Source organism: Columba livia, chromosome 14 (assembly GCF_036013475.1).
Source record: "Columba livia isolate bColLiv1 breed racing homer chromosome 14, bColLiv1.pat.W.v2, whole genome shotgun sequence".
NCBI classification, from domain to species: domain Eukaryota; kingdom Metazoa; phylum Chordata; class Aves; order Columbiformes; family Columbidae; genus Columba; species Columba livia.
The window spans coordinates 16,041,156-16,067,639 of NC_088615.1; the positions used below are offsets into that span (position 1 = coordinate 16,041,156).

Sequence of the window (26,484 nt, forward strand, 5' to 3'; positions counted from 1 at the left end):
ATAGGTATTTGTTCAAGTTAAATATGAACTAAATTCACCTTTGCAGTAGAATTTTCCCCATGTCTTTGACCCAGACAATTTATTTTGAAAGCTGTGTGTTTGCTTCCAGCAGTTCTTACGAATGCTGATGTATTTGAAAGCCAACCAAGATTACATGTTAAGGTTTAGCTTTTTGTAGCTGAAACCCACTAGAGAGCCCATAATCAGCTGCCAAACTTTATAAAGGAAACGTAAAATATTATGTTTCCCACAAATACTGGCTGTAAACCACTCACGTCTGCATTAGTTCAGGAACTTCACAAAGTTTAATTGACTGATGGAGTAACCTGTGGCAATCTGTTCTGCAGTGGTGTTAGACCTACAGCGAGCAGGAGGAGGAGTGTTATGTTGTGGTTCATCAAGGTTGGAGTCTGGTTTTCTTCAGATGGCTGATAAACCTTGAGGTGTTAGAGCATGGTGGGACAGACAATTGTTCAGAAGGTAAATACAGCTTTGTTTAAAATAAAGGCAGTGGTTATCAGTTAAATCATAAGTGGTTTAAAGAAAGTGAACTTCATGAAAAACTGTTGTCTTGGAGCATTGTCCAGGTAATTGTACTTATAGAACTGGAAACCTTCGACTGAGATACTAACCTTCAGAAGGGATTAATAGATGGATTTTATGTGCACAGCATAGCCTGTGCCAACCTGCAGGAGGAAAGAGCCATCTCAAGATATGTATTGATCAAGGGATGTTAAAGTCTGTTTCAGAATAGGAAACTGGAGACTTCACCAGGGGAAGGATGTTGACTAGCAGGAGTGTTCTTGGGGCTGAAAGTAGAGAGTGGTAAGGCTGATGGTTGGTCTCACAGACTGGCAGGAAGGGTGGTGAGGTGGAGAGATTGCGATGTACAGGACGGGAACGCAGCTCTGCATGCACCTGCTCAAGCTGAGTCAGGCTGGCTGAAAATTAAGTCTTAGGAGAACGCACAAAAAGCAGGACCAATGACACCGCCTTGCCCTGTATACCTTGGCTGACTCCCATCTGCCCTGCAGAATTCGGACCAGCCTAATGCTGCGCTTTGCTAGACCTGTTCTGAGATACAGGCAAGGGAAAACTGGTGAAGGAATGATATGAAAAGCAGATGGGAAACATCATGCAAGTAAAACAGAAGCTATTTGTGTTGCTTACTCCAAACTTAATTCTTTCCAATGCATCTCACAATCAGGTCACCCTGGCGCACCAGTGAGTAGTTAATGATGCACCAGGGTGGAAGAACTGAACTGAGAACAGAAGAGGAAATTAAGCTGGAAAATCTGAAAAATGTGGGCAGTGATTCAAACGTATTCCTGGAGAAAAGTACAACTCAATCAACAGGATAAATGCAAATGGAAGAGAATGGCTGGGACGTGAAATCAAAGTGCCCTGTAGTTATGTGGATTTTTTTTCTTTAATGGATTTTTTTTTTTAAATGTAGTTGATGTAAGTCAAGCAGGGATACTGTCTGTCTTGTGCATATAGTCATAGCTGAGATGTAGGGATTAAATAAATTAAAATAAATAGTCCTTAATCTGTTCTTTGTTCAGGTTGTCTAAGGCCAATTAAGGTGCTGTGGAAAAGATGGAGATCTTAAGCTGTAGCTGGTTTGTCTCTGGCACAAATCACAAATGCTGTAGACGTATAGGCAGGATATTTTTCTTGACTCTCAGGTTTGTGGTGTGTTGTGGTGTGTGGGTTTTGTTTTTGTTTTGCTTTTCCCCAGTAAGTGAATGCACCAGCATGTTAAATGACACTAAAAGGAGATTAACTCCATATCAGTTAATCTGAGATAGACTAGCTGTTTGCCTTGCCCATGTAAGTTAGCACTAGATCAGGTAGAATAGTCTGAACAGAAAAAAATCCAAATAAACCCCAAATGGGACATGGTCAACCAGAAGAACCTGAGAGGTGCCGAGCAAAGGCAAGTCTATAGGAGAGAACACAGGACCTATAGCACAAACAGCTATTTGGTGTATTCGTTCTAAATGAAATAACAAAGACTTGACATTGTGAAACAAAAGGAGTTATTCTTGGTTTGCTGTGACTCTAAAAGCACCCGAGTTAGTGTATGGGGATCTGTCCTTAAGTAGAGGATCAGTCTGGCAAGGAGGATTAGTTTATAAAATAGTTTATTTTTAATTTGACTCTTCTTTGAATTAAATAGAATTTGTCTCAAACTGGAGTGTCTTATTTTCATGTCTTTTCTATTAAGATGTAAGTTTGGACATTAAATTCTTCTGTATTTTTGGCATTTCTCACTCCAAAGAGAAGCTGCAGAAAAGTGGGAAGCTCGAGGTCTCATTAAGTGGCTTTTCACTCCTGTGAAAAAGAAGCCAGTTACTTATTAATTTTGAATGTAGAGCATAAATTAGCACAGACTGAAAGAGACTGCAAGAGGTAACACTCGAGATGTGACCAGCTGAGGGAAATGTGTCAGCACGTAACAGAGGTGTTAGGAAATGGAGAGTTTTAAGTCGGAATGTAGGAACTGGCAAAGGGTGAACACACATGGGAAACAGGTCAGTGCAATTAACAGCATCTTCTGAAAAGAGTACTTCCAAAAAGCCGGCGTCAGGTGGCTGCCTGCTTAGGGTGCTTGAACAAAATCATAACCTGTTCTATAATTTTGCAGGTCTTCCGATCATTTGGATAGGACCGCACTTGGGAGTCACTGAAGTTAAGATGTTCTCAAGCTCTGCGTAGCCAACGTTTCTGCGGCCTCAGTTGGGTTTAGAATAACCCCAGAGCCTGATCTTCATTTTGGCACATAGTACTCTGTTTCAGCTGTATTAGACCAACTGGGTCTCGAATATAGTTAGCCTCTTACAAGATTTTAGTCTTGAGGGAGAAAGCAGCATATAGTGGTCACTGATACTAGAAATAAAAGTGGAAGAATCTTCCTGTGTGGGAGCAGTGTAATCAGAGGAGGCAAAATGCATCAGGATTGATGACTTGTTTTTGAGATTTTAATGGGAACATTAGTTTGTACAATTTGAGCAGCCAATAGATGCTGCATTGGTGGAAATGCTTTTTGCCAATAGATTTTTGGGTGTCGGTTATAGTGCCTGAATGCTGGTTTCTTCTTCCCCCACAGTGATCTAGAAAAGAATAATATCACAAGAATCACGAAGACAGACTTCACAGGACTGAAGAATCTCCGTGTCTTGTGAGTAAACATGAAACTTGTCATTCTTTAACAGACTGTTTTGGGTGCTAGTCCTGTTTGTCATTCTAGAGAGCAAATGCTACTAATTTCTCATTCTCTTGACTACTTCTGAAATAAACAGCTGTCAGAAGTTAAGAAACACACAAGTCATCTGACCAGCAACCCCTAAATTTCCTTTCTGTAATTCTCTATGGTTACTGTTTTCCTTTGACTGTTTTCCAAAGTTCTGTCCTTAAAAGTACAGCTGTTACAGTTATTTAGTGATAATTGAATCTTTTCTTCTGCTACCTTACCACTTTTGAACAAGTTGTTCTATGCCCAGGGTACTTCTAAAATCCATTGGAAAACTTTTTGTTCCTATGGTGTTTCTCTTTTCATTCCTGTGATGTTTCTCTCCTCTCTAGCTGTGGACTTGCTTAGATTTTCTTGGCTCCTGTGTCAACCATCGATACCATTTTGGAAGTCTATTAAAATACATGTACTATACTATCATTAATGTCAGTAGCTGTTTTGGTTTGGTTGGTTTTTTATAGCATTGCCTAATGCTGCTGCAGTCATTTATATTTAACGCCCTTAACAATAAGCAAAATATGCGATTGCCATCTTTACATGAATTTTTTTGTTCCGTGTTCATTACAGGTTTATGTAACGTGTGTTCAGCCTTTCAGTAGTGTAGTGTTTGCCACAGAAGTCATTAGCAATAAAACCAGAATACACCTATTAAAAAGTATATATATTTTGTATTAACTTTGTCTTCTGATGTATGAAGACCGCCTGGAAGCCCAAGACATGCCATTTCACTGTCTGCTGACATACCCAATTTTGTTCACTGTTACTTATTTCCCTGTGCTCTGTGTTCCTGTCGTATCTGGTATGAGTTTGCAGTTGTTCTTACTTTACTTTGTGCAGCTTTTACTTCCTACACTTCTGGTCTCTAGAAGTCCTTCAGATGTTTTTTTCTTTGCTTTCTCTTATGGTGTCTTCATAATTCTGGCTATTCTGTATTACTGACCACCTATTTTTTCCTTTTTTTTTTTTCCTCTCCATGTGTGGTGTGGGTATAGTGGGAAGCACAGACACATGAAGTCTGTCCCAGAGTTCCTAGAAAAGTCCTGTTTTCAGTCATCAGAATGAGGACAACAAACAAGGGATCCAGAAACTGGTAGAACAGTAAACAGAAAAAAGCTTCTGGCCTTAAATGGCCAACATACATGAAAAAAGTGCCCAAAGGAATATTTTGCTTTTATCCCTGAACTTGATTTTTTTTTCCCCCTTTCCTCATGCATTTTTTTCTCCCCCTTCTTTTAGGAATGAACATGCCTCTTCCATTCATGTCATTGGGTTTTTATAGTTTGTGTTTTGTTGGTTTTTTTTAACCTTGATATGTGGTTGTAGCTGGGGAATACTCTCTGCTCTCTGTTTTCTCAGCTGTTACCCAGTTGAACAGCTCTCAGCATCCTCATAGATTGAGGTGCAGAGGAGCAGCTGTTTGTACCAGACAAGGATACATGATATTTCATAAAGATGGACCCTTTCTGAAATCACTGCTGCTTTGACATTGGGTCCATCTTTTTGAAACCCCCTGTAGTGCTTTTTCGCTAGTTAGCTAAGACTTTACTTTGCATTAAGTTGTTCCTTTCCATGTTTTAGCAGAAGTCACATAATATGTTCAGACAGCCTAGAGATGTGGTCCGTGTGTCTGGGCACTCTTGCAGGAGCAGCACATGGTTCCTGCTATGGGCTGTAGGAGTCAATTATCTCAATTACATTATATAAACTAAGAGTAATATAGTATGGATGTCACAATCAACCTCTAGACTGACAGCTCTATAAGTGTATTTGTTATGGTTATGGAAGTTCAGAGTCAAAAACATTAACCAGATCTGGCAGTCAAGAGTCAATTTTTGAATCGTTGCCCTGCTAAGTGACCAAGAGCAACAGTGCTGTGCTGTTCAGATTGTTTTAATAATCTATAATTATAACTGTTATGGGTACTTCTGTGAAAAGCAATTTTCTAGCACGTGTGAAGAGAACTGGGGAAGTTCTTTTATTCTGTTGTCTAAAAATTAACTAGTATTTCTGGAATTGCAGACACTTGGAAGAAAATCAGATTAGTGTGATAGAACGTGGAGCGTTTCAGGATCTAAAACAACTCGAACGGCTGTAAGTATCTCTATTAATATACATATGGAAAATCTGCAGTTTTTCTACCTCACTGTTAATGTTCATTCATAGTATTTCATGATTAGAAAATTAACTTCCTTTAAGAGAGATGGGTACCTGCCTAAATTATGCTCTTAAACACGGTTGAATTTCCATTGCATGATACTAATACTTGAAATAAAATGTACGATTGCTTGCCAAGAAAATACAACTGTCGGTGACACCAGGATCTTAACAATGTTGTCAAAAGGACATGATCTGGCCGAGTCTTAAAACTGATACGCAGGTGAAGAAAGTTTTGTTTATATCTAGTAACATGAAATAATTACATACATTTGTAATTTTATATATAGATATGTATACATCTATGCCAACGGAGGTTGCAACTGTATCCTTTGAGAACCACAGTATTTCTAAAACTGCCTTTAGACCTAATTTTTTTTTTTTTTAGCTTAATTTCCTTTCAAGTTGCATACTGCATACCAGTGGATTCCAGGGTGTCATGCTAGACTTAGTGGATAAAAGACTGTAGATTTCCTCTGCTTTTGATGGCAAATTCTTTTATCAAAACAGGTGAATATGAGAGTTCTCTTAATACAGAATCTGATTTATAGAAAACTACTGGCCCTGCAAGAGTTCAAACTTTAGTACGAAAGCGATGCTATACGGAGTTGCCATTCTTAGTCGGGTGTGTTGTTTAGGTCTGCATGAAGTTGGGTTAATTTTGTCTGCATATGATGGGAGCTGAACAAAATCTCTGCAATACTGCAATATTTCTGGGAATTATTCCTTGCTAGAGGAAGGTGACTAGAACAAAACGGCTTGCTGGTGTGGAATGCCTGTTTAAGTGGAGAAACAGGGGTTTTATGCTTCTGTTAACTCAGTTGTCTGCAAGGTGTTTTTTGTAGAACTTGGTATTTTTTAAGAGGTATTTTCTAAAGCAGCTTTCAAGAGTTAAGTTCCCACTAGCAATTGTTCAAAAGAAATTTGGAGTATTGACCATATGTTGTGCTAAAACTGTTTCAGATGATCTCAGGATTAGATTTGCATTTAAGTTTTTTGACTAGTCCTTGAACTTTTAAAGTGATTTTTGTCTCGAGGTACAAAGCTCTGTGGCAATAAGGGTGATGAGATTTAAGTCATAGTTCTAACTTTTTTTTTTTTTCAGAAAGCACTTTCAGGACAATAGTTTTGCCATACTTGATTTATTTCACATTTCTTGGGCAGTAAGAAATAATAACCAGCTTAATTTTCCAAAATTAAGCATAGCCTGACACTGTAGAAAACCTTTTTTCATGTTATGGATTGTCTTCGAGTCAGTATCTCAAGTCCTAGTTTTAAGCTTATCTTATATATGTGTGTATATATATAATCTTTTCTATATCTTGATCTAGGTAGATACTCAAGTGTTGTCTTAATGTATTGTTTCTCTGTAGAGCCTGCTCTGTTAGCAAATGGATTTTCTCATATCAGAAGTTAGGAAATACGCTACCTTTAATAGTGCCTGTTGAAGTGTGTGATCTTTTAAAGCCTTACTCCTTTTTTCCTGTGTGAACTCTCAACTTGGCCCGTTAAATATACTGCATCTCGGCTTCTCTTTTAGGATTGCTCGTCATTAAAGTATTTCCTAAATGAACGTAGCATGAAAGGGAGGTCTGGAAACTTGCAACTTTTTGGTATTTTAGCTTAAATCATTTTTAGGACAAAACTATAAATCTGATTTTTTTGCTATGAGTCAGTAGGCTTTAGAGAATGAACTCTGGAAAGTTTGGCATAACTTATAAAGGCTTAATTGCAACATTTGAGGTAATATTAAAGCTATTTTATTAAGTATTGTCAAACATTGCAAAATGTTAATGAAGACAGTATGATTGAATTTCAAAAAACTGGCTTTCTTCCATTTAATTTCTTTCAAATAACAAAAATTGCTTATATTGCTTCGATTTTGGAATAATGTTTGGTTTTGATCTGTTGAAGTGGATGCAGAAGTGATCATTAACTTCTTTTTAAACAAAGCAGCTGCATTGGGTCAGACTTGAAAAAAATAGAAGTAATTTCTATTCCTGGCAAAATACCATATATAAAGGTCTGGCATTCAGAGTAACAGCGGAAGTATATTGTTCTGCTCTGTGCCCTGTGATATCATTTGAAGGGCATAACCTTAGGTGAATATTATTTTCACTTGTCTGGATATTGAAGTAAATCCATCAGTATTAACTGAGTAAATTAACAGAATTTTCTTTTATATGTCCTGCATAACAGTCTAAGTAAATATTAAATAAAATGTCTGTAAAGCTGTTAGTGCTGCCAAAAACACCGTGGTGATGGCTCTAGTTATTTGGATGTTTCTTTTTTTTACTCTTTTTTCTTGGTGGGAGATAACTGCTCACAATCCCAATGGAGCATCTAAAGGCATAGGTAGGTAAAGGGCAGGATATTGGCAAAATTATATATTAGCTTAACAAAGTTTTGGAATATCCATTGAAGGAAGCACATAATGCAATGTATGTTAAGGTGACAAGCAGGACAAAGTTGAGGAATGATGTGGAAGGTGGAAACCACTTCTTTCTTTGGCATATTTTCACTCAGCTTTCCAGATATGCAGGAAATGCCTCTTAGCAAAATTTGGTGTTTTTCTTAGGAGTTGTTCTGCTGAGTCTTAAGATTCAGAACTCTTCAGAATATCCAGTGGTTCTCACCATAGTGGAAAACCAGAAGTGTTTCTAGTGGTTTTATTCCAATAAGTTTCTCCAGTTTTATTCCAGAACATATAGATCAGTGGTGAGCTGGCTGACCATTGAAAGTCAAGCAGCCGGGAGACAAGATGAGTGGATGTAACTGGTGCACACAGGTATAGCTGCCCTGTTGTGCAGTGGGTTCTGCCCGGCTTTTCCAGCCATCCCCTCTCCTTTGGCTCCCCAAAAATACCACTAGTTGATGTTGAGTAGACTTTGCAGGCAAATATATGTCTATGTTCAGTAAGCGTTTAAGAAGCTATGGAAATGTTCTGCTGAAACTTGAAAATGCCAGTTGTAAATTTTGATAGTCTGCCCTTCTTGCCAGTAGTAGGGTAACCATCAGAGAACACCACCTATGCCTTTTGGTGTACAGAAGGAAGGGTTCAGAAACTCATTATTTGTTTTCCTAGTTCCCTTCTGCAGTTTTTTTCCTGGTAGTTAACTGTGAAAGGCCTGACTTTGATCCTCTCTCCTGGTCCTGTTTTCTGTGGTTTGAAGTAGCATGTGTATGCTCACACTAACACAGTGCTAGACTGACACAATCAATTAGACCCAAATTTATTTTGCATTTTAGCACTTCAGCTGTATGCTTTGCTATTAACACAACGTATGATTTTAAGATAAAATGATTATGAAATTTCATAGGCTAAGAGGATCAAGATGAAAGCAGAGTATTGGTGGGCCTAAAAGATGAACTGAAGTTTCTTCCAGAGCCAGATGTATGTCACATATTCATGTGAAAAACGAGGCAGGATATAAGACACCAACTGATCCTGACTTTTCCACGGCCAACTGCCAGAAATTGTCACGTAGCTGTATTATCTTCAAAAGACTGGACTTTGGCTGATGGCTGGTTCTTTCTACTCAAATTAGTGTCTTTAGCTAGCATAAAAGATCTCAACATCTGAAAACACTAAAAACGTGTTTTTGTTGTTTAAAGGAGGGGGGAAAAATGTGTAAGCATGGCCAAATAAAATCTTTTCGAAGTTGGGAAAAATAATTAACTAGAAAAAAAAAAAGAGGCTGACTAGAATCCAGATTTTAACCCTAGCATATAGATATATGGTTGTGGCTTTACATGTGCTAAGACAGAGGTCAAAATCAAAATTGTGTTTGACCTTTATTTGCAGAGATGCTACTGGGCATTGAGTCTTTGTAAGCAGCTTCTTAAATGCCTGATTAAGGTATTAAAGTAGATTTATTTGGCATAGTGTACTGTAAAACCGCTATTAGTGACCAAAGATGCTAAGGAGAAGAATAAATTGTTATGTGATGCTTTACAATCTGGATTTCATAAATTGAGATTGAACAGGCTTTAAATAAATCATGTAATACAAAAAGCATCTTCCATAATTAACATGCTGAGTGGAAAGATTGCTAAGTGCTTCAGAGTAGCGGGCAAAATAATAAAAGCATTGGACATTTCTTATAAACAAAAGCTTATTGCAAATCTTTGGCAGCACGGACAAATCTATAGTGTTTATACAAGGTTTGCAGTGTATGCAGTTTAGATGTTTTGCTGGAACAGCATATACTACACTGGGAAGCCATATGGATTTATAAAAATGTAAGACAGTTTGAATGTAACCTTCCAGAAAAAAAACTTGATTGTTTTGAGTTTCCATTTCCCTACGCCATTATGCATAACATAACTAGTTGGAAATCAGTGATTATAAGATGCTTACCTGGAAATGCTGGAGAACAAAGACACACAAAAATGGATTTAGAGCTGCAGCGTGATGATGAATTAATTTTATTACTTGCGTACTTCGCTCTTCTTTTTCAAACCATCATGTGTAAGTTGGTGCAGTACCAGGTTTTCTCCTCAAGTCCCCAGGACCAGGTGGTGCTTTAGGTGTGAGAAACGGAACCTTTGCCTGTTCTGCTCCCAAGATGGCTCCTCGCACGTGGCCTTTCCCCTCTGGGGAGGTGTGGATGGCAAACTGGGGCATCTTGAAGCTCTGGTGTCTTTGCATCTGGGAGGGATGGATTTCTTTGCATTCATACCAAAGACAGTAGCATCCCCCAGTTGGCTTCTGAGGAACTGGGTGTAGCATGTGTCAAAACCTGAGTTCATCTTCCACACTGGGCAGAGTTACTGCTGCAACAACCCATTGTCATTGGGGTAAAATGAACCCGTGCTGTCTAGTCCCAGATCACATGTGTCAATGGTGTATCTTTTGTAAGTGGGCAAACCAGTTTCTAAAAGACAACAGTTTTAAGTCTAACAGCTCTTCCCAGGAGCTGGCAAAGGATATAAAATTATATATATTTAATTAATATTGTTAGTATTTTTTGTCCCATATCTTTTGAGAAATTATTCCAGTTAAAGAAAAAGGATACTATAGCCAACATCTGAGAAAGGCAGTCTCTTCTACCTTGCGATTTTGAGAAGAGCTTAGAATTGCATTTCAAATGGGTGTCTGTGTGACTGTTCACATTGTGAGAAGTCTGTGATGTTTGGGGTGTTGAGTATCTGAGGAGGTGCCATTGGTTTTATTCCTAGATGCAGATGGAACAAACATGGAGAGTAGAGCATGCTGTACTGCAGGATCTTCCCAGTATTGTTTGAAGTCGCTTCCATTCCTTTTTCCTTTTCTTGGGGTTTGGCCCAAGGCTTTCCTCTCAGACAGTGTCTCAGAAAAATACATGGGAAAATTATGAATGTATTTGGAGCAACTATTTGGTTTAACTTGCATGGGTACAGCCTTACTACATTCCTCAAGAATTGTTTTGTTTTGGAATGTGGGTCTTCTGTTTCAAGTGGCCATAATGTAGTTTTTACTGCTTAAGTGAGGGCCGCACTACTTCATCAACTACTTCATCTGCATAGTTTTCTGACCCTGATAGCAGTGGAGTAGCAGCAACACCCTCCTATAGCAGCTTTCTAAGTTCACGAGCCCCTTCATCAACTTATTACATTAAAAGTCTTCCACAGTTTGATCCTGCTTCTGACTTGGAACCACAGGTCTAGAGGAAGACTAAACTCTCTGAGGTGTTTGCACTGTGGAGAAGAGCACACTTGTTCTTTCTACAGATTGCAGGATCATTCTTCCTGTCTCTACCGTTGAATCTCAGAGTGGCTGTCCCAAAGTGACATCAGGAGAGCAGTATTTGAGTTGTAGTTCATCACGTGTGGAACAAGCCAAGTGGAAGCTCTTGCTTCCCAATGCCCACATGAAGAAAAAAGTTGAGTCCCTAAGTGTTCTTGTGTTGAGGCTTTGTGCAAATTCATCAGTGAAATGTTGCATCTTCCTGTGGTACTGTGTATAATAGTTCTTTGGGCATCTGCTCAAGAGATGCTTTGTGGGTTTCTTTTGTGGGCTTGGATTACTACAGGTTTTACTGGTCTCTGTCATTACTTCTGCTTTCTCATTATTCCCCTGTGCTCATCGCACCATGTGGTGCTGGTCTGAGTGCTGTGATCTCCTACCTTATGCCATCTTTTCATGTATTGTGATAAAAGCATGATTTGCTGTTCCCCAGACAGCCCATGTCTCACCACAGGGATGTTCTGCTCTTTTGTGTGCTGCTGGTCTTCACCAATGCTTTTCCTTTCTTTCAAGAGAAAATTGTTGTGTCTGTGTGCTCATGGGCTGGGTAACATTAAATCAGGAATGTTTGACTCATTCTTGCAGCTGACGGTCTCTTCTCTGAATACAACCTTGGTGCTCTTCATTAAATCTTTATCCAATTACTGGTAGGTAGATTGACCAGTCTTCTAAACCATGAGTATCATTTCCAGCCAGACAAAACATTTTGGAACTGGCTTGACTCATTTGACTGGCTAAAGTATGAGCCAAGACCTCGAGCCTTGACCCTTCCTTCTTACAGAACAACATGTATGAATTTGCCTCTTGCGCTGTTGGGGTTATCTGTAAAATAACCTGCAGGATAAAGATGAACTCTGTGAGCAGAGTGGTTGAGACCCAAGCTGCCCTATCTCTCATGACCCTTGCTTTCCAGAAAACTGCTTCATGGCCAGTTTTAATGTGGAATTGTAGAAGCACTTGATGAGATTGAGTGACTGTGATACAGTAGATGCAATTCAGGGTTGAAGAACAGGAAAATGGGGAGGGGGGGGTATAGGAATCCTTGCTTCCTATAAGGCTTGATTAACAAAAAAACAGGCAGAATCAGTAGCTATCCTGAGAAACGTGAATGATAATGAGAAGATAAAATAATAGTCACAGATTTTTTTCATGATGGAAACTGCTGTACAAGATGCAAATGGTGGTTTACTTAGCTGTGTGGTTGATGCCTCAGTTTACACTTGGAATCACACAGGACAAAACCAGCAAGAATGTGGTAGTTCTTAGTATAGATGTGGTTTGTGTGTCTACAAAGAAAAAACAAAATGATAAAACAGATCTTGACAGCTTGAGTGTGAATAGTATGCTTCAGTAAATCATAGAGGGGGAATATAAGTGCTATATCTTATCAAATCACATTTTGGCTCAAGCTGACAGCTCACCTTTATTAATTCTTGGAAGGAAAGAAGGAAGTTTATTAATTTTATATTGCTTTTGATTCCACTTTGTGTTGCTCTTGGCTCAAATGGCTAAAATAAATGTTGCCAAGATATCACTCGCATACTTCGCTTATCTGTCAATACTATAAGCTGGATGCTCTGGAAGATTTCACTGAAATTTATTTTTCTTAACTGTCAGTAATTTAGAGGAATGTTAGTCATTTGTGTAAATGACATACTAGATATGGTCAGGAGAGGTTTGGGCTTTTTGTTGGGAGGGGAGGGGAATTTGCAAGTATTAGTCCAAAAAGTTGTTCTGGTTGCAAAGGGATGTTGTAAGTTCTCCAGTACATACATTTCCATATAGAGTCAGGCTTTTCCCAGCTGTTAAGGAGTGAAAAAAATACTTGAGTATGGCCTATTTCATGCAGATACCCAGTTCCTATAGTGAATAATGTATTCTGTCATTTATATTAAATTTTCAGTGTTACTTTGTCTGTAGTAGAATGATACTGTCCAGTAATAAGTCATTTCTTAAATGTAGTGTGAGCAGTAAACACATATCCCAAAATGAAGTGTTATCAAAGCTTTAAGATCATCTTAACATTTTTGAAGTCCAACATACCTTTTGTTGATTTCATGTTTAGTGAAACTCTCTATTTTAGCCTTTCCTTGAGGCTCTTTTGCTGTGAACTGTCACACCGTAGTCCAGCTGTGTGTGGTGTCGATTGCTATGATTTTGGTCCTTGAAATCTTTCCAACAAGTGGCAGTTGGGCACTTCAGACGCCTGTACAACTTCTTGCAGCTCTGAGAAGCTGTCTGGTCCCAAGTGTGAGGCAGTACAATGCATGTTCAAAAAACATATTTGTGTAACAAAAACTGTAGCCACAAGCTTGGTTAGTTCCTATTAATAAGAGCTTATTGAATTTTCTTTAAAAGATGTACCACAGGACTGAGGTGTCATTAGAACTTTGAAACAAAAGAATTCATGTTCTATTTTAGAAAGGCAGAATAGAAAGTTTTGGGGGCTAGCTACTAAAATCCTAAGAACGTGTTATATTCAAGGTTACAACTTGATAAGATATAAGCTAACTGTACAACACAGTGAGTGCATGATATGTATATACACACACTTCTGTGATATCCATGTCTCAGTTTCTCAAGATTAACTAGTGTTTATGTTCCTATGTCAATAGGGATTTACAGGTAGAACTTGGGGTTTTTTTTTGGACCACAGTGTTTCAAGTCTAAGTATAGATCACTAGTCTAATAAGACTGTGGTGGAAGAAAATAAGCATGAAACGATTTGTAGAAGCCAAACCTGGTAATTCTGAGAGATGCCCAGGCTGCATGTTGCTTATGCATAAAGTCCATGTCCTGTTTATTGTCTTAACAAAGCTTGCTACCCTTCTGCTTCAAAATATTTAAGTAGTTTAAGCCACATCGTAAAAAGGTCAGAGAAGTTTCAGAAACATCACTGGAAACATGACTCTTCTATAAGTGTAAGAAAAGATTTAACATGAAAAACTATATTTGGGCTTTTTTTGTTTGTTTTTTTGGAGGCATGCTTTGTCATTCTGTGGGCATTGTGTATTAGATATCCAGTAGTGCCTGGCCATGTAATGTACTCTGATCAGGGTGTTGCCTCAGATGGGAGACATCTGCGGTTTTGGATCTTGATGTTCATTTTTTCCTTATTTTAAAGCATATAACTTTATTTATTGAAGTTAGTCAAGCATTATTTCAAGCATTGAAATCTGTGTAGTGTTTTTTGTACACATATTTGCACTTAGTGGTTATATGCTTGGAAATAGTTTACATTTCTCATGACCATTTGAGGAAAAAAAAGTAATAATTACCTTATTTTTTCTATTATCCTATAAAAACACAGGAACTGTCAGTTTGCTGCAAAACTATGTGATTGCTGTACCTGAAGTTTCAGGACTGAACAAGTAGTTTCAGCTCAATTCAGGAAAGAAATCCACTGTCAACTTGGTGAAAGTTGCTTCATATCTATCAACAGTAGCTTTGATTGTGTGTCCTTGCACATCAGAAGGACATTTTAGTTTTGAATTGTGGTTGATGTGAGTGGCACAAACACACTTAAACGGTAGGAATTTTACCCTTTGGCTTCTACTATTGATAAATACCTTGCATGAGCTAGATCTTGTGCACACAATCTGGAGGTAAAATGGAAAGAACAAGGAAGAAGAGATGTGTATTTGCTGATCAGTTGGTGGTTTTGAGTCTGCACTATCTGTTGCTCTACACCAGTGTAACCTTTCCCCAAAACAAGGTTTAGATGGGACCATCTTCATTTAGCAAAAAATTTCTTAAGCTTGTTATAGTGAATGATAAACTAGTTCAAAGATTAATGCCTTCCACTCTATCATAAATCAAGTGAACAAGAACTATACATGTTTATTTATATGGGACTGTTGTTGGAATAAATTTTGAAATGATACAGTAGCTGTCACTTTCTTACCCTTTGAGGAATATAAGTGGTTATGAGAAACCACTTATAAGGAATCTTTGAAGATGTGTAGATATATAATGTGTAGTGGTTATGTCTTCTAATGGATCTACACATTTGGGAAAATGATAGTTCCTGATTACGTTGTTTATGTACTGTGGACTCCTAGAGGGCACTAATATCCTCAAATTTCATAGTTTATTGTGTCTGTCTGTCTATAACACATAATTATATAGTTACATATTACTCAGCCATTGCTGGACAGCCAGACCTTTTTTTTGTTTTTTGCTGATGCAAGAGCGAACCTTTTATTTCTTTTGTAAACATTAGAAAAATATAAATTGGCACCTCTTTTCTGAAGGAAGCCATTAGCAGCTCTGTCAACAGGTCTGCACAGGAGGAATCCAAACACAGGCAAAGGGCAGCTCGCAGAAAGCAGGATGCATGCTCCAGTGAGCGGGTTTGGTTTGCATTAGTACATCTGACCAGGGCTACAAAACAAAGGGGGGTGTTTCAACAATATGATAATAAACGAGCCTGGGTTCATGCAAAACATTTTCCTAGTAGGTCACTGACCCATAAGAGCTCATGGAGAAACAAATTTGCGTTTCATTTGTGTAGACAAGAGGTTCTGTAACCATGGGATTCTTCAGCTTCTGGAAGCGACGGTTACAAAGCAAATGGATTATCAACACTTCCACTACAATGTAACCATAATTCAGTTGGAATAGCTGGTCAGCATTGAATGTTACGTCAGAGGTTTTAAACATAATTCTTTTCTGTGGCATGTTTGTTTGATTTTTAGCACTTTTTTTATACTTTTTAAAGATTTATGGGAGAATTTGCCTAAGCAAAACACTTAAGGATTTAGCAGTGATTTCTCCAGCATCTGTAGTTACTGTTGGATGAGAATTGCTGCATCACTGGTCTGGAATAATTCGTATGAACTTTGTTTAGCTAAAATGACTGTATCAAAAGGGTTTTGTTTTTTTGAGCTTCCACATATTAGAAGGATTATACTGCTTGCCATCTTAGAAGTACCATTAAGTGTTACTGGCTGAATTTCATGCTGTCAAGCACTGCAATCCTTAAATGATCCTGTTCCTGAGTGAACCACTGATGGTGAATTTGAAGCACTTAAGCTTTTAGTTCTTTCTTGGAGATTATATGAACATGTAGGTCTTGAAGACTTTGTCATTGGGCAGACTGGGATAGTTTTGATCTTGGTTTTCCTCTGGCATAACTCTATTTAACTCTATATGGAAGGCTGCAGCCTTCCATATAGAACAGAATAAACTAATTCACGTTGTCTTGTAGTCAATCTTACGGTATAGTATTATGTACTCAGTTGCTTGGAGATGATATCTTCGCCAGATGTTTCTCTCAAAGTGATATAGTATGAGGATCACAAGAAGAGGGTTCTAGGGTTCCTTCAGATGTTATGGGTATTGCATATACGTTTTAATTTTAGTCTTTAAGTCTGAGTAGGATAGGTGTGATGCGGTATATTAGGAATACAAGACATAAATAGGAACTGGTAGGTACTGAAGCACTTCAGACAATATGACCCCCTGCATTTGATAACTTGCTGGGAAAGTGGAAGTGGATCAGAGGTAATTATTGCAGAAATTGGGTGTGCTCAATTTTTTGCTTTAACAGCAACAGATTTTGTGGCCGGGTACTCCTTGTGGCTTACTAGTGCAAAAATGTCCTTTGAATGAGTTGCGATAGGTGATTCCCACAGGCTTGGGATAAAGCACTCACAAGAGCTGCTTTTTCGTTCTCAAATTTAAGTCAAGTGTACAGGGTGCTCTTTGTTCTACTTAATTGTTTCCTTATATTCATTCTGTTGGCTTTGGATGATGCATCCTTTGTGAAGCATCCAGTTTGATTTCAGGCAGGAGATGATTCTGCTAGTCTTCCTTTCTTAATAGTTCTGCTTGGCATATAGCCCCAGGGAGGAGGAGGAGCACGGTGCCACACAAGAATTCTTGACTATATATGGAGAGACGTGGTGAGCCAGGCTGGTATCGAGTTATTAAAACAGATCAAATAGGAATAGTGTTCTATTTCTTCTGGTAAAAACGGCAATAATAGTTCTACTTGCAAGTTTTCTTGCTAATTATTCACAGCTATTTCTGGCTTCTGGAAATGGTTAGTTTGAGTAATACAGACTTGTAAGACTTGTCGGTAAGCACAACATGGCTTGGAGATGTACACGCTAAAAGTTACTTCTTGCTTTCTTCATAGGACTTCAGCCCTGATCTGGAGAGATTACTGTCTGGTGTAAGAAAATGGTTTAACTATTTCTGTCTTACTCTTATTGTCCTTAAAATAATTGACCAAGCTTTAAAAGTGATCAACATATAGGATTATTGCAATAGATTCTTTATATTCCTTGAATGAAGTCCTGTTGTATTCACATTGTCTGTGGAGGAATAATGAGAAAATAATGACTCTTTCTCAATCCATATTAGAGTTTTGAAAATGCGAAAATTGGAAGATTTTGTGAATTTCTAATTTTTTTAAATTTGAAGTTAGAGAACTGACTCAAAGCATTGCAGATGCTGAGAAACAGAGCTTCTGCAGAGACTGTCTCTTTGAGGGTTTATTGATCAAGCTTTTTTAAATTTGTGTAATAGTTAATAAAAATTGTAAATTTTTGTAGGTTAGAGGCTGAGAAAGGCAGATCTAAAGTACCATACTGCATGAAGGTAATTGATTGGTTATATAAATATGCAGTGAGTTAAGAGATTGTCCATGGACTTTTGCTTGCTACTTCTGGATTTACAGCTTTTCTTGCTCTTGACGTTGTCATTAATAAGCACTCTCTGGTACTTAAGAGTCTCTATTCCCTTCTCTAATTAAGCCGGTACCAACCCTTTTGTCCATTTCTGTATGATGTAGAGCATTCACCTTGGTATTTAATGCATACATGAATGTATTTAGACTTCTTTATTCTTCATGTTGGCTTTGGGAAAATTTTGACATTTAAACCTCTTCCTCATTTTTTTTGACGATGTTACTAGTTTGTTCCTAGCTAGAGGAAATCTGTGTATAATGCTTACATACTAGTTCTGTCCTTCATCCTAATGTCAGATTTTTTTCATATGAAGGGATCCAAAAAAAAAAAAGGAAATAAAGTGAGATTTTTATAGTTAAAACTTATTATAGATCTACCAGTTGGTATGGTGCTGCTTTGTACGAGGAAATGTAGTCTGCTTCTGATAGAGGGTAGATGATCTTTTTCAGTCTAATGAAAAGTTACTAATAAAGGTTATTACTTTTGACAGCTTTGGAAATGTGAACCAGGACCACCCAGTCTGCTGTGTTTATAATAAAGGATCTCTAAGTTGTAACTGCTGTAAACAGTTTTCCTTCTAAAACCAGTTCCTTAGCGACATGCAGTGGTATCTCTCTCAGTTTTTGGAAAAGCTTCTGTATTAGCATGTCATGTAAATAAAGAAGTTCTTTTATTCTTCACCAGAATCCTATACTATGGTTGTACTGTGCTTCCTGTAGCAACCTTATTGAAATTCCGTTATATGTCATCTGGCTTTATTTCCTAGTGTAGTAATATAAAGAGGTGCTGACAGAAAGTAATGATCAGGGTTGAGTTTTTTAATGAGTGCTGTATCGTGACTGTTTTCCCTTACAAAAAGGAAGGGATACAAAGCAAAGGAAGAGGTCAACTTAACGACCACAACGCATTTCTCGATGCTAATAGGATTTTCTTGTGAAACCATTGAATGAAATGGACTGTGCTCCTGCTGTACTGTTTCCCAAGTCAGTGCTGTTCAAAGGAGAAAACTTAGTCACTCCTTAGAGTTCAGTAACTTCTGTCTTTCTATCTGAGTCTCCTGTTCTGCATTAATTCATTTTTATTGCTTCTTGGTTACGCCCAAGCTTGTGATGTAACCGCTTCTCCCTTAAACCGACTCTTAGAAACTGCTTCAACTACATCATGTTCCCTGAGGCTGTTCTCCGAGGACAATGCCATAGAGCTCTTAATAACAAAGGAGAAAAAAAAACTAGCTTGTTTATTGCCAAAAATGAGACTCAGATGTTTTAAGTGTGAAATAAAATAAATGACCAAATTGGGGAGTGAACCTGAAGTTACTTGGATAATTTTTATGTATTGAATGCTGGAGTACCAGGGCTGCTTCCTTAAAGCTACCGGTTTTAAAAAATTAAAAGCACCGTAGACTTTATTTTCTGTTGGAGACTGAGTTGTATAATAGGTAGCAATGTGAATATAGATGATAAATCAAATTTTCAAGTTGTTGAACTTGTGTGGAAAGGAATGGAGTACTACTTATTTCATGACAAATATGCAGTACTTGGATTTGGTAGTAAAGCTGTCAGTGCTCAGTAGAAAAGCAGACACAGTATTTGGAGGCCAATGGGGCTAAAGCCAGATAACTGACAGTTTATATCGTAGCCTGTGTATCAACTTAAATTTCTAGGTGGAACGTGTTCAGTAATATAGAAGAATAGCATTAGGAAATAAAACACTGCAAGATATTTTAAATAGAAAATGATGATGTGTGTAAGAGCTTTTGGTTGTGAGATCTTCTACTAGAAGCCGGGTCCTTTCCTTTTTCCTCTGTAGCCATGTCAATGTGGTGACTTCTGCTCACGCCTTCAATATTTGCCATGTGCATGAAGCCTGTTTTACTGATGTTATGGGATTAATAATTTTCAAATGAAGTCAGTAGCACAATGGGAAATGAAACTGCCTTGGAAAATTGCACAATTTCTCAAGTTTGAATAAATAACACTTGCATTGCTTTTGCATTGGGATTTTATATTGATGACACATTCCATGGGAAGGAGGTGAATGCCTCTCGGGGTCTTTGAGGAAATTTGTCATGCAGTTACTGGGCATCCCCTCACTGTAACTTTGCAGAAAAGGAGTGTAGAGGTTTGCTTCTTACTCAGAGTAAAACTGTTCTGCAGCTGTGAGAATGAAGCACGAAGGTGAAAATGTTCCTTCTGAAAATACTGGATACAATTGTATTTTATATGATATTTGATATGATCTGTTGAAGTTGCTGCTCTGTCAGACTCACACTAAGCATGTGTTTGTCCACTTTTGGTGTAAATAAACCAGAGAAGTCACTGTAACAGTAATATCTTAACCCCACATCTGCCATGTTGCAGATTACAGAAAAATACATTCACTCACAGAGAAATAGTGATGTGTGAGTTGAAAACTATCAAGAAGGAGTGTGATTGCCTTAAACAGTTTCCAGTTTTCCAAATTAATTGTATATGGAATGCATAGGTCTCTGAGATTTAACATGTTCTTTTACCCATTTATTTGGCTTCTGAACCCTGACATTCCTCTGAACTTTCAATGATGATGGAAGCCTTGAAAAGGAAGGGATATTCTGCATGTAAGGAGTATTATGCTGTATGGTGGTTGAAATTTTCTCCTTCATAATTTGCAGTAACAAAAAATATGATTAGATCCTTCTTGGGGGAAAAAATAAAAGGTTGAGAGCTGAGCAGCTAAAGGCTTTAAATACATGTGGCTGCAGTGGCAGATAAAAGAATAGTCATTTTACTGTAATGCAAACTGTCTCGGTCGGTGGAAAGGGCAGGGGAAGCTGCCGCTGGCTTCTTGCTTTGTTACAGTTGAGCTTCTGTATGCATCTTGTTCTTTTCCATCTACACTGATCGTGCCTTTGATATAGATTAGATTCAGCTCTGTTTGCTTTTCTTGTGAGTGGAAATCCATGAGACAACAGTACCCGAGCTGGATGTGACCCTGCCACTGTGTAAACACGAGGGATGCAGCTGGAGTCAGTACCCCCAAGAAGTTTCCCCTCCAGGAAAACATGACCTCTGGCTTGAAAACAGCTTGATAATTTTCCAATCAAAATTGAGATGCTTTCCTCGTCCAGAAGTTATCCAGAGGCCAAGAAAAGGAATAAAGCAAAAATATAATAAAGGTAAAAATAACCCTTATAAAGTGTAGGTCTTTCCACATTTTATTTCATGGAATGGTCCTGACAATGTCTCCAATCTACCTCTGGGCTGGCGTTGCCTCTTTCCAAGCTCCTGTGATAGTTTCTTACTCTGTTTTTCAATAGCCAGGGAAATCTTAACTATTAAGTTTTCTCCTATCCCCGCTTCAGACAGAGGAAGAAATTTTATTAGCCTGGTTGGAGCCAGGAAGGTAGGAATTTCACAGTTAATAACTTCTCCATTGTTGTTTTTAAGGGCCCTTGATAGTCCATGATTGACATTGAAGTTGTTTTCCTGTGTCCCTTTCCCTTCAGGACATAAGAACTCCCAAGCGGGCAGGAGGGGGAGAAACTGGCACTTGTGAATGTCAGCAAAATAATTTTGGGAGGTGAGAGGGAGTGTGTCCTTCGTGGAAACAGTGTGTTTGATGCTATATGTAGCTGCTCTAAAGAAAATAATAATATGCTGGAGGGCGATGTTGCATGCATACTTCTTGGGACTTTTAAAGGTCACCAATTCTAGAAATCTACAGTTTAGGCTATCTGAATCATAAAGCAAAGAAGTGCAGTTTGTAATGTGATAAAACTGTGAAGTATAGACATTTCTGTGTTTATATCATATGAGAGTAGAAGTCATCATGCAATGTAACCAGGAGGAGCAGAGACCTCACTTGGAGGCATGTGGGGGTGTCAAAGCTGGGACACAGGGGCTTTGGCTGAAATAAAATGAGAGGGAAGTAATGTTAGAGCTATATGCACAGATATGTGGATATACATATACCTATATTCATACGTACATGTATAACTATCTCTTAATTGCAACTGTAATTAGAATCTTCTATTTTGCTTGTTGATGTTCATATAGTCTTTTTAAGCCCTATATTAGGAACACATTGGATTTGTGCAGCAGGCAAATGTCACAGTCTGGAGTCTTTTCAGTGGTGCTTTGAATAGAGGCTTAAAATCTACATTAGTGTTGTTTAGTGTCAATTAAAATCTCTAGTACTGAGTTTATATTCTTTTCTGGTGAGACTGAACAGAAAAATTGCACCGGAAGATAATGGCCATAGTAACTGAGACCCTAAGTGTAAGTCAGGTGGTGTCATATTTCCAATTGAAATGAAGAAAAAGTGAATATGTACATAAATACATGTGCATTACATAATGGCAGAGATCACTTGAATGATCAATTTGGTCTTTGTAATTAATATTAATGTGTTTTCTTAATTGTTTGTCTTCTATATCCACAGTAACGACTGTTGATACGCAGTCGGTTATTACACAATTTAACTGCAAGTTGTATGAGAAAATTAACTCCATTTGTTTTTTGAAGCTACCATCAACAGCGTTTGATACTTCCAAGTTTTTTTTGTATTACAGAAGATGAGAACAACTGTTTTTTATCACCTTCCTTTGCATCATAATTGTACAGCCCTTTAGTGTATTGTCAGCTGTTTTCCTTGTGGGGAGTCTGTGTCTAAGTTGTTCCAATGTGGAAGCTGCTCTGTAATTCTGATCATCCTTGCTATCTTTATCCAGACTTCATGGGATCCTTTCTCAGTGGAAATTCCAGAAGTTTTCAGTCTTTGACATGTGGATATACCACAGGTTTACAATTTCATCCATTACTCTTCTAACAATTGTAACACTTGCTCTATTGATTGCTACAGAGCTGTGAGTTGATGTTTTCATGGCTCTGCTTCCTAAGAAGTGACTTTCAGGTTTGAGACTGCTGTTGCGTGCATGGACTTAAAACGTGTTTCCTTGCATATCTGTTAAATTTTACCTGCTATGAATTATAAATGTCTTTTTGCCATTCAGGCACTAAATACCATCAGTTCTTTCTGGTGTTTATCAGCCTTCACTTCATATCTTCAACAAATTTTGTTATCCCCTACACCTCCAACTCTTTGGCTCACCTATGAGTATGCAGAGCAGTTTGGGCCAGCATAGAAGTTCTTTTTTGCTTCTGGTGACCTTCTTACTCTTTCCCACAGAATCACAGAATGTCAGGGATTGGAAGGGACCTGGAAACCTCATCTAGTCCAGTCCTCCTCCTGGAGCAGGAACACCCAGATGAGGTTACACAGGAAGGTGTCCAGGCAGGTTGGAATGTCTGCACAGAAGGAGACTCCACAACCTCCCTGGGCAGCCTGGGCCAGTATCACCCTTACTGAGAAGTTTCTTCTCAAATTTAAGTGGAACCTCTTGTGTTCCAGTTTGAACCCATTGCCCCTTGTCCTATCACTGGTTGTCTGGCTCCATCCTCCTGACACTCCCCCTTTATATATGTGTAAACATTAATAAGGTCACCCCTCAGTCTCCTCTTGTCCAGCTCCAGAGCCCCAGCTCCCTCAGCCTTTCCTCACACGGGAGATGCTCCACTCCCTTCAGCATCTTTGTTGCCCTGTGCTGGACTGTTTCCAGCAGTTCCCGTTTTTGACTGTACTGTGGAAGACTCTGCCTTCTGGGAAGAGTAAGCAAGTCTCTTGGTTTTTAATTTTTAAAAAATGTTCTTATTTGCATTCTGATTTCTTGGTCTCTTTTTGCACTCTTCTCTCCCTACTACTTGTCTGTTTTTCTGCCCATTAGGTAGCTTAGCACTGTTTCAGAAAAGCAGCCCTTTCTTAGTGTATAGCTTACCAGTTGCTTTTAAAGGTATGATTAGTTATCTTCTTGTAGGTAACATCTCATTTTTTTTGTTTTGTTTCATGGTTATTTTGTATCTGCCTTGAAAATAATGTCATGCAATATTCAGAACAATAGTCACCAAGTCACCTGAGCTGTATATCTTAGAAAATAATGCTGACATGTCTCACTGTCTGCAGCATTGAAAGAAGGAGTTGCTCTTCTTCTATTAAAAATTCATGAACACATCTAGTAAGTATCAACTTCTGTTATATAAAGCTGTCATTCAAAACCATTGTGGTTGGGAGAGATACTATGCATATAGATGTTACGGACATGATTATATATAATATACACATTTTATAGAAGTGCTCCCATAGCACCCTGGTACTTCATACACTGAAGTTTTAACTCTCTATTATTTTATAATGTGATTAAAAGAGTTGAACCATTTATACGTCTGATTCCATATGAGGGATTTTAAGAGGATGAAAGCATATTGTATGCAAACACAACTAAATTCCTAGATAAGCTTATATCCTGGACTGAATTTTTTGGTTTACTAAGCAATCTTAGTTATGGAAAGTGTGCCAGTAATAATTTCAGAAGAAACACTAATTCACTTTTATAGTGAATTCCTGCATACAGAAATACAGGTTTTCCGCCTTTACCATGTACAGCTTCCTAAACATCTTCCAACAGCAGCACTGGTGAATATACATTTGAGACTAGTGAGAGGACCTTGTGCCAGAAAGGTGATCTTACCTGGATGCCTTGGAGGTGACCTATGGACTCCTGGGGGCCCATTGCTTCCATGCTGAGAACTATTGTGCGTGGTTGGTGGTCGGTCGGCTTTTATGAGTCACTTATGGGGACCTGAGGAGCAGACTAACAAAACAATGTGCTAAGTTGTATTTTTGATGCATAATAGTGGTTAAAGTAATCTGGAAGATGGAGGGAGTTGCGGTGTATGGAGACTGTTGACTGTACAGTCAGCATGTGTCTAGTCAGACTTAATAAATTTGACTCAATGCAAGTATTGCCAGAGCTGATATGACTCCTGGAGAGCCTCTCTGCACAGTTCTTCAGCTTCCAGGAGGTTTTATTAGTCTGGACTCCATGCTGTGCACATCCAGAGTTGCTTCTGATCCAGCACTAGAGCTAATCTTTAGATGATTATGCATCATTCTGCCCAGTGCTCTGAATTCCCGGAATACTTTGCAGGTCTTACTAGCTGTAAAGCATTCAGTTCAAAATACTACAGAGACTGAACAGCTGCATTCTCATCCAGCAGTCCCAGGTCAAATAACCTGGACCAGATCTCATCTGGCTCTGTGCCACAGATTCCCTCCTTTCCCTGGTGTCCATTGGTACCGGTCTGGCGATGGTTGGTGTTGTGTGTGCACAGGTGCTGAACACAGGGTGGATGTTCTAATGTGAGAGAAGAGGATCGAAGATGTTAGTTGGTGTGCTTGGAGTCCCAGCCGCTGTTCCCAGTTTGAGCAAAGGATTCAGTGTGACAGTCGAAATCTGGCTGATTTTGCTCATGAGAGAGTGTAAATGAGACTGTCTTTAATTCTGGTCTGCTTTCCAGATTCACAGAACTGATGTAATTCCTCCATGATGTAGTAAGCTGCAGTTGCAAAAATGTCTTGGCTTTTAAATCCAGTTTCCAGACATCATATCTTAATGTCATTTCTATTACAAATAAGTCACTAATTTAAAATTTGGAATATCTGTATTTGTTAGTACAGTGCAGTCACAAGAACAATGTCCAGAAAATCATTTTACAAGATTTTGGCTCATTTCATTATGATTTTCTTGCAGATTATTTTTATTTTATTGTAATAAAATATGGCTTCACTTTTTCCAGGGTATGTTATAAAATCAGAAACACTGTTGTAATTAGAATTAAACACCTGACAGAAAGACTCGGGCAGTAACATGATGGTGAAAGGCTCTCATAGGCAAGCATAAGGAATTTCAATACCTGCCTTTGGGGTGTTTTGTGTGCGCAGGGGCTGCTGCACTCCGGTTTTCTTACGCTGAGCTCAGCCTGTGCTTGTGAGTTACTTCTAAGGAGCAGCTGCATTAGAGCTTGTGCTGTCCCGGGCTCGCAATCCCGCTCCTTGTATTTGAAATTTCTGTATTTTATCCTGGAGCTTACTGATAGATGAGGATGAAGTGACGTTCTTGTCAAATGGTGTGTTGGGAACCATTCCACTACATTTCATTTGTTTGGCACTTCTCTGTCAAACGGGAGGAAACAGCGCTTATAAATGACCATTCAGAACATTTGCTCTTTTCATTATATAATTTTGAAACACTTCTGTGTCTCTTTTATAGGATTTAAAAACATCCTGTCTGGTATATTGATACTGCTGTATTGAGAACTTTCTTAATGGCCTTCCTCTCCAGCCCAGGAGGAGAAATAAGATGTGTAATTGGGTTTTTTCCTAGGCTACTGGTGGTGTTCTGGCACATAATAAATATTAATATAAGCATGTTAAATCTATCCGGCATCAAGTGTGTCTAAGTTTATATGAGGTGATCTAGTCTTACACTGAAGTGAGTACTGCAGTAGGAGTTATTTAAACACAGTAGGTGATGTTCAAGAGAAACAAAACCCTGTTCATTTTGAGTTCCCTTGAGAATCAAATGATGAATAAAATTATTTTGGCAGGAATTCCAACTTAAGGTAAATCTTAGAAAACTGATGGTTGGAGAGTTCCATAGCTCGAAGAGAGCCACCAGTAGCCATGGGCTCTTCAGATGTTTGTTGTTACCTAAGATTCACTTAGTTATCACTTTCTACCATAGCCTTGGCTTGGGGGCTGCAAGGTCTCCTTGTGAC

The 26,484-nt window shown here is 38.4% G+C and overlaps 1 protein-coding gene across 4 annotated transcripts in view; it reads left to right on the forward strand.

Annotated features, from left to right (window-relative positions):
* SLIT3 (slit guidance ligand 3) overlaps nt 1–26,484 on the forward strand; it is a 535,141-nt gene that overhangs the window by 66,274 nt on the left and 442,383 nt on the right. For all 4 annotated transcript variants that reach the window (XM_065030140.1, XM_065030141.1, XM_065030138.1 and 1 more), the window contains exons 3-4: nt 3,113–3,184; nt 5,276–5,347. In XM_065030140.1, coding sequence (XP_064886212.1) covers nt 3,113–3,184; nt 5,276–5,347 — 144 coding nt within the window. The remainder of the gene's footprint in view (nt 1–3,112; nt 3,185–5,275; nt 5,348–26,484) is intronic.